Source organism: Rhynchophorus ferrugineus, unplaced genomic scaffold (assembly GCF_030347505.1).
Source record: "Rhynchophorus ferrugineus isolate W39M unplaced genomic scaffold, kcgeb_rfMv2 rfM11, whole genome shotgun sequence".
Taxonomy (NCBI): domain Eukaryota; kingdom Metazoa; phylum Arthropoda; class Insecta; order Coleoptera; family Curculionidae; genus Rhynchophorus; species Rhynchophorus ferrugineus.
The window spans coordinates 16,955,452-16,964,806 of NW_027472590.1; the positions used below are offsets into that span (position 1 = coordinate 16,955,452).

A 9,355-nucleotide genomic window follows, 5' to 3' on the forward strand; every position below is an offset into this window, starting at 1 on the left:
TATATTCAACTATTCAATAGATTCAAACATAAATAGTTTGTATAGTTTTTTTTAAATTTATTTATTACATTATTACTAGTTATTGCCGACTAACCTACAATATATTTTTTGCAATAACTTACATGTAGTTATATAGCTACCAGGGCCCATCAGCTCTATCCTAGTCTCTAATACTGTTTATGTATTTACACTACTATACAAGATCAAATGGTTTTATTCCTTTAAGTCTATGTTATGTTCTAGTGTTATACAAGAGTTGTATTACTTCGGTATTGACATGAGAATCAATTATCTCCTGATTTACTCAGTGGCAATCGGTATATGAAGGTCTCGGTGCAAGTAATTAGTTCTGTAGTATTTGTATAGTCCTGTAGTAGGATGCACCTACTGCACCTTGTTCTGGAAAACTTGTATTTATATTATTTTTTGGGGAACATCCCCAAAATTGAACTCCATATGTCCATATAGGTTTCAATACTTGCTTGTATAATAGCAATTTATTATTTATTGATAACTGTGATTTTGTTTCAATTAACCAATACGTTTTTCTATATTTGAACTCTTTTTCTTTTTTACATGTTCGTTCTAGCGAAGTTTTACATCAAGATTCGTTCCCAGAGTAAATTAATATAATCTATATTACTTTCTATTAAAATTGTTTTTCTTAGTGAATAGCTTCCACTTCTTTAATGGTATGTATATACTCTTCTGTCGAAATGTTCGCTGACGAAGCATTGAAACATGTAGTCACAAAAATAACTCAAGAGCAACCATAATAGTCACTGCCACAATAATAGATCAGCTTAATTTTTGAGAAATAATATCGAATAATGCCTCTAGCAGTTGTAAATACAGCAATTTCAACCATTAACAAAGGCATCAAGATGTAAATGAAATTGATCGCTTATGATTTTCCAAAAAATCCATGAGTTGTTGGGCTTCGGTCAGTTGTACTTGGATAGTACGGAGACGCAGATCTTGAATACGTGTATCCTATACAGAATTCCTTGAAATTTACAAATCTTACCCATCTTCTTGAACTTTCACCAACACTAACACGCATCGTTTTGATATTAATATTTAGACGGCTTGTTATTGGTTGGCTAGTGGACTTAGTATGCATTTTTATTCTTTTAGAATTTAATGTAGTTACCTGTTCTTTATTTTTGAGTTACGGTATTTGTAACTTTATGGTTGAACAATTCAACGAAGCATATACTAATTAATTGTTTGTATTCGTAAAAACTTTCAACGATATTCTGGGGGTTGTCTTTAATACTTCGGGATTTGAGATAATAAATAATTACATATCATTGTATTCCACATACTTTCTATGTTCCAATTGACGTGCCTCTAAAAATATTTTCCAACCAAATAACTATTTTTTAAAATGTTGAAAATAAATATCTCAAAGTTGTTAAATAATATTTGACAGTATTTGGACTACAGTATCAGTTCTAACAATTGAAATAATTAAATTACTCGAATCAACTTACTTTTAAATATCATTGTAGTTTTATTTTTATAGCGATTTGCCTTAAGCGCTTTGTACATGGCACTTTATGTGATAGTGATTCCGTTTGTTTTAAATTATTTATATAGGTGGCACGAATCCACGTTCTATGTACAAAAAATATTTCGATAATCCCAAAGTAAAATTAACTTTTCAAGAATTTTTTATTAAAATATAAAAATATACCGGAGGCGCTCACTTTCACGTCGACATTGTCTGGAGCTATTACTCCTCAATAATGTGCTAAAATCTACATATCCATTTATATGAATCCATAGTTCTTAGCAGAAGAAATCCGAAAAAATGAAGGTGAATATTTTAGAGAGATTTCTGGCTAAAGAAGATGGTAAACAGTTAACGCAATATTTGGCTGTTATTAGTGGTAAGTGAACTTATATATTAATATATTATTATATATATATATATATATATATATATATATATATATATATATATATATGTATATATATATATATATATATATATAAATAATGTGAACATTCATGATGGATCTGATTCGCTATCAATTATTATCAACTTTTCACGAATCTCTTCAAACAAATAATCCTATACCATTTATAATTGACAGTTTTACCTTGCTCTTATGTCATTGTCTCTACGTAAACTTTGGTTGGGTTTATAACAGACAAGTACAGTTCATTTTTGTATATAAGTTGTAATGTGTGAAAGGGTTTAAGAAAATAATTATTAGCTTACTTGAAAATATTATTTTATTTAACGGAAAGAAGAACTTCTTGTTGAACGGCGCTACAAAGCGACATTGAGTGCAAAAACAGACCAACCAACACCTTGAACCGTGATGCATGTGATGGGAATCCACGAATTAGGGGTGTTTCTCAAAGCTTGTTGTTTCTTACTTGGAATAGATTATGACTAGGGGTCCTTGAGTACCTTCAATCCACCTTTTGTGACTTTAGAGCTTCAGTTGCGATATTTTTGTTCGAACTCCAGTTAACTATACTAAGGAACGCTTCAAGTAGCTGTGGAACGAGTGTCAATCCAACGTCAACCGTAAAAGAAAACAGACAGCCGGATAGTCTCGTTCGTGTTACATAAAATATATCAATGATAGGTCTTCTTTGTGGATATTATACACAACTTTTGACACACTCTGAATCCATTCTTTATCTTATTGATACTTATCATACTAATATTTTTACTAATATCTTTATAAGCATGTCATGGCATTTTTATAGCACGTCTTCATCTTTTCTGCCAACGAAATCAATTTTGGATGATCATCAAAAATTATTCTACATTTTACATCACACTGTTGTAAATGGCGCATTATTATTGTGAAATGACTAAGGTCATCAATATGTTGATAATCCATGTTGAAAGTTAGGAAATAATTTAGAAAAATTAAAAAAATATTTATTTATAAAGAATTACACATGTTACTGTAAACAACACAAATTAGACAGAAATTATAAAAGGTTTTTAGGGTGTTTATATTCAACAACTCCAAGTTTCCAAAGAAAACGTTAAATGGCACATATCGCACGTTAGTTCTGCCGTACCGTCCTATATCTAGGGTCCATTTAATTACCAATAACCTACGATATATTCTACGTATGACTTAGTTAGTTTCGAGTTTACTCGATCTTTTCTGGTTGATGTCCAGGCGATCCTTCGGGATTTAAGTCTGAAGGATACGGGTGTGACAATCCCGAGACCCTAATGTCTAATGTCGTCGTCAATACTTCGAAGTTTACAAGCCTGACAAATTTGAAATCGCAGTTTATTTGAAATTGTAATTGAAACGACATTTAATAATATGCTGCCAATAAAAGACAAAACAGCAGTAAGTATCAAGTCGGTAAGACAATCAAGTCCAACACAGACCACAAGAATATTAGTAGACAGTTAAGACCACAGTAGAATTACAAGAGAAGGCTTTAGTAGAAGCTCTTTACTTTCCATTAGGTAATGCGCAGACAATGAATAACTTTTAAGTGCAATTTAGGGTTTCACTAGAAATCATTACGGAAAATATTTTCCCTGCCACCTCATTCATCCAAACAGAGATAATATTTATGTTTCAACGCCTAAAAAATAAATAAGAAATAGACATGAATAAGAAGTCTAATGGTTGAACTTTCACATGTTTATAGTGTCTGATGGATATGCCATAAACGATCATAATAATTAATTCACAATCGCCGTAAAAGTTATAATGAAAAAACAATTCATATTTTTTCAGCTACTCTAACACTCTTCTCTGTCGGAATATATCAAGGATGGTCTGGCCCATCGTTAGTGAAGATTTTATCGGATGAATATCCGATACCTATCTCACAAGAGGAAGCATCTTACATTACAATTATTGGCTCAGTAGGACATATCGTCGGTGGTTTCTTAGCTGGATTCCTATCGGATTCTATTGGTAGAAAACTTTCAATAATAAGTATCTCTATACCACAGGTAATTATAAATTATTATTTTCATCATCATCATCATCAATCTAGAGTGTTAATTTCTCAATCAATACTGCACTGTTTGTTCTACTGCAATTTTTTTATCGCAAAATAGAACTTTTTTTGCCAGAACTTCTATTTATTGTCACATTTTAATCCTATAGCTCAAAAGGAATAGTAAATGAGAATGATTTTAATTTAGTCTTATTAAAATATTAAAATGGTACAGATTTCTACTGCTGTTACTGCTCTATTAGGTGTCTCATGTATTCCGATATTTTTGTTATTTGGAAGGGCATTCAAAATTGGTACAATATATATTAATAAAAATATTTTTCGTTATTTTCTACGACTTTTTCCCATATTATTGTCGATATGGCGATGGCATGCCGAAACAACGATGTTGGTTTGGCAGAGATCCAATTCTCATTTTAGTTTTCATTCATTTTTTCAAATTTTTACAACATTTTGAAACCGTCTGCCAACCAAACCATGCTACATCGATGTGCACAAGTGGTAGTCAGAAGGCTGTGTTCTAATGAGTACACTGGGTGTTGCAGAATTTCGTATTTGTGTTTTACAATTCATGTAACGTACGACTGAATGTTTTAATATAATATTATATAAGTGAACGCTTCAATAAACTAATAATATACCGTTTAGTCTATTGAATTGGCGTTGTTAAACATCGGCAGAAACACTTTAATAGGATTTTAGTAATCCTCAATACACTAGATATTTCTAATCCCACAAAATGCAGAGCAATACTTTATATCCATGGATATTCCTCTCTGGTATTAATGTGGATGGTTCCTAGATAAATACATAATTTTTTTACTTGGAGCTGTCGTAGTAGATCTACTTTTCATTGTGAATCGTAATGTGGGACAGAAAATTATCCTTTTTTGTCTGGCAAGCAATGATACTGTAATACTCAAGTAGTGCGAATTGGTATTTTTAGTTAATTTTCCGCCTTTTAAATCTTTCCCATTGGATGTAAATGCCTGGAAACGTTTTGTTTTGATACAAAAATTCTTGCGATTTATTGTTTTTTGGCATTCTTGTTTTTGTTTTAACTATATTTTCAAGTACATGCATAATATGTGTTTTCTTTTTCATTAAAACTCAAACCGGTTCTTGCTCTGCAATGTAAAATGTATCGTGAAGAATGCTAGAACCTCTACATCTGTATCAACGAATATAACGACGCATTGTTATTTGGATTACATAAAATACTGTTTTTATTAATATTAATAACACCACTTATGGCTTTGGAACAAAAGAGAAACTTTATTTACATCTCTGGTCTTTTATATCATTTTAAACAGCTTCGATGCACATTAGAGCGCCCTTTGCTAATTCTTCTTCTTTTCTACGGCTCTTGTGTTGATATAAATTATATATTTGACACCCCATATCAATTTAAATGCACCTAACAACTTAATCTAATTAAAAATATAAATAAAGATTACAAAAATACATTTAAATTGTCAAAATTAATCTGTTACATTCTACATACAGATTTGTTTGAACTTAAAACTATTCTATCTTTAAATTGTGTGAACTTAATTTTACTTAATGACTTATTGAACAGATGAACAAACATATTGAATAGCTCTTTCTTTAAATAGAGTTCCTTTGATTATAAAAATAGCACTCTGGTATTGACAAATAACATCACCTCTTTACTTTATTGAAGTCTCTTAGAAGTTCTTTTAAATTCAATAATTCTTAGACATGCAGATATGTTTTCCACTTCCATTGAACTCTATGCTACACAGTTCTGTTTCCGAGAATGTCACATCACCGGGTTACCATTATGATATTCTATGGAACCACTAACACTCTATTCCTTGTTGCATTCCTTGTCTACTGTTGCCCTTACTATATATCAATTCATGGTCCTTTGTACTAATGATGTATAGTAGTACCCTTTTTGCAACTTTCCATGCGCCCTTTGTTGGTCTATCTTGTCTGCTTAAATATGAAGCACTGTGCGCAATATCTGGTCCCGTAACCAAACATAAATACATGAGGCTGCATACTAACCTTCTAAACGGTACATCGTTATTTACTTCTTCACTTTCACCAACATTAAAGTTGACTTCCATTGCTGTAGCTGTTGTCATCATCAGTCCATCGGTTGTTTTCCAAATTTCCATTCTGAGAAATCGTTTAACTTCAGTAATCTTTCCAACCTTAAATATTTTCTATTTTATTTTAGTTATTTGTAAACATGTGTATTAATTTTTTATCGATCAACGACAAACTGTATGTGTGCTACAGTTCTGTCGTGTTATAATACGATCTTACGCGAAACCTATAAGTAAACAATAGCGGTCCTGTTATGATGTTTATATGAATATATTGATTAAATATCTGAGATCGTTGAATTCAAAAATTACAAATTCGTTTTTATTTGGAGTTGCTAAAGTTTTGTCGCGGTCTTGTTTCAGTCCATTTCCAAAATCGATCCGCTCTTATTGAAAAATCGCATATATATTATAATTGTATTTTTTTGCAGATTCTGTCCTTGATTTTAATATACTTCTCCGATCATTCCAAAATACTTCTTTATGTCGCCAGAGTTCTACAAGGCATAGGCGAAGGTGCTGGGATATCAATAATTCCGTGCTATATTGGCGAAATAGCTGAACCCAGTGTCCGCGGTGTTCTGGGTGTTTTCATGGCTATAACAATATCTGGCGGTATTTTATTTATCAATGTAGTAGGCAAGTTTTAATATTTTCGTGTTAAGTGAACGGATGATTTAATTTTTTTATTTTTAGGGTCGTTTTTCACTTTGCACGAAGCTGCGATAATATGTCTCATTGTTCCATTGTTATTCTTGCTCACTTTTACAAGCATGCCGGAAAGCCCGTACTTTAATTTGATGAAAAAGGATTACGAGGGTGCCAAGATATCTTTGCAGGTTCATATAAAATATGTCTGCTACTTTCTGTTTACTAATAATAACCTTTTAGATGCTGAGACGAAAAAACAGTGTGGAAAAGGAGCTCTTAAACCTTACAGTGGACGTGGATCGACAAATGTCCGAAAGAGGAAATTTCCGAGACTTACTCGCTAACCCATCCAATAGGAAAGCTTTCATGATAGTTTCTCTAATGAGAACATTCCAAGGTTACACAGGTTTTGGTGCTTTTGTGTCCTACAATCAGATAATGATAACCGAAACGACTGATATATCACCAATATTGGGCTCTTCACTCTTACTCACTGTTAACATGATTATGATGTATCTATCTTCCACGTACATAGAGAAAATCGGAAGGAGACTACTCTTCATCCTTTCTTCTGGGTTATGTTTCTCGGCTTTAATATTCCAAGCCGTATTCCTGACAGTGAGAGACTATACAACCATCGACCTGACATTTTGCTCGTGGTTACCGTTCGTTATCGTGTTCTTCTTCAATATCTTCTTCTGTGGTGGTTTGGGTCCAGGGGTGAATATTTTTATCAGCGAAATTTATTCTACAAGCATCAAAGCTAGAGCCTTGTGCTTGGGGAGTATAGTATTTTGTTTAACTAACATAGGCAGCACGAAGTTGTACCAGCTCACTGCCACGTACATTGGAATGGCGGTACCGTTTTATTTATTCGCTTTCATAACGTTTTGCGGATTGATGTTCTTTATATGGTGCGTACCGGAGACGAGAGGGAAGAGCTTGGAGGCAATTCAACAGGAATTGAAAGGAGAGAACAAGCTGGATCTGATTTAATATAGTTGTATATTATTATTATATATAAGCCATAAGTTGATCTGTTTTTTGTATAAAATGATAATGTGGAAACATAAATATGAAAAGAAAAAATATATATTTACAATTCCATTCATTTTATTCGTAGTTTTTTTGATATATCTGTACAGGCCATGGAGAAAATAATATGAACACCCAATATTTATTTATGAATTATATTAATAAGTTGATGAGATACCATTTGGTTTTAAAAGATCTGCACTTCTTCGCGGTTTACATTCGCAGAGCTCATTCTTATACCAAAATACCGTCCAATTGCTTGTTACAATGTTGCAATAATCTACTACTTTCCATGCTGTAAAGTTCTTCATATAGCTTGAATGATTTTGAGGTCTGGCGATTGTGTTCGCCAGGAAAAATATTTGGTGATGTTCTGATTTTCCTTAAACCAAGAACCTTTTTCGTTGTGTGTATAGGCGCATTATCATTCTGAAATATAGCAATTTGCTAGTCATAGTAAGAACGTCATCACTGAAGATGTCATTGGCGATGGGAATGATATCGCAGCCCAAGACGTAACGGAACCTCCACCATCCTTGTCTGTAGGAAGCAGGCAGTCCTGATCGTAGGCTTCTTTTGGGGTCTCCACGTATAAACCCTCCAGTTTAAAGGAAACAATGTAAACGATGATTCATCGATCCATACCACATTCTTCCAATCATCAAGTTTCCAGGTTTTATGATATTTGCACCTGTTCTTTCACAGTTTCGCAGTATTGCAATCACAGCCTTTCCGTGAATCTAAGCTTTGTAGCCTATGAACAGTTCCGTTCAGCCTACTGAACTATTTTTGTCGGATTAGACAAGTGAGTGTTGAGTTTTGCTGCTACTTTTGTCATGGTAATTTTATCTTGTCTGGTCGCAATCCTTTTTAATGTTTACCGATCTCTGTCAGTTAACTTTGAATTCCGCTCACCATTCCTCTTCTCTGATGATGTTTTATCGTGTTTTGTGTATATTGTAATTGCCGTGCATACTATCGCTCGTAAAACATCTGAAAAAGTCTGAGAGATCACTCATTTTATCGTTCGCTTGTTTTAACCGTCACAGAACAACTGTCATTAATAACTGAAATACAAGCTACAAGACTCGCATGTCAACTGAGCGATAGCTGTTGGATTTTTTTACACGGAAGCAGTGTTGGTCAATGAAGCTAAAATTTTGGAGGGAATATTATATCAGGTAGATACCTTGAAGATTGAAAGTAGAACTTTTATGTGAAAAAAGGGTGATCTGCGCGACTATCCAATGTCATGTTAAGTTTTTTGCATTGTAAACTTAGTATCATTATGTAGACTTTCCAAAATGTTTTAAGGGATTTCGGGAATATCACACTTGTGTTTTCAAGACCTGGACCCTGAATATTCCACTGACTAGATAGTTTGTCACATTCATATTCTCACGGCCAAAGTCAAGAATATATGCTGGAAGACTGGAGCCCCGGGATTGTCACACCCGTATCCTCTAAGTTTAAACTAAAAGGACCTCCTGAGGGTCATTATGAACAAGAGCATGAAAAGTTTGGTAAGGTTTTGAATAGTTGAAACTGCATTTGCAATATAACTTGTAGGTAGTTTTTTTTCGAAATTTCTAAAATCTAGTAATCCAAAGGTGAGAATGTCCTCT

General features: G+C 33.1%; 1 protein-coding gene across 1 annotated transcript; it reads left to right on the top strand.

The window, feature by feature from the left end:
• The first annotated feature begins 1,701 nt into the window (after nt 1–1,701).
• LOC143204546 (facilitated trehalose transporter Tret1-like) lies at nt 1,702–7,797 on the top strand. Its single transcript, XM_076417136.1, has 5 exons — nt 1,702–1,895; nt 3,738–3,958; nt 6,476–6,683; nt 6,741–6,883; nt 6,936–7,797. The coding sequence occupies exons 1-5, from the start codon at nt 1,817–1,819 to the stop codon at nt 7,689–7,691; spliced, it is 1,407 nt and encodes a 468-aa protein (XP_076273251.1). The 5' UTR covers nt 1,702–1,816; the 3' UTR covers nt 7,692–7,797.
• Nucleotides 7,798–9,355: the final 1,558 nt, after the last annotated feature.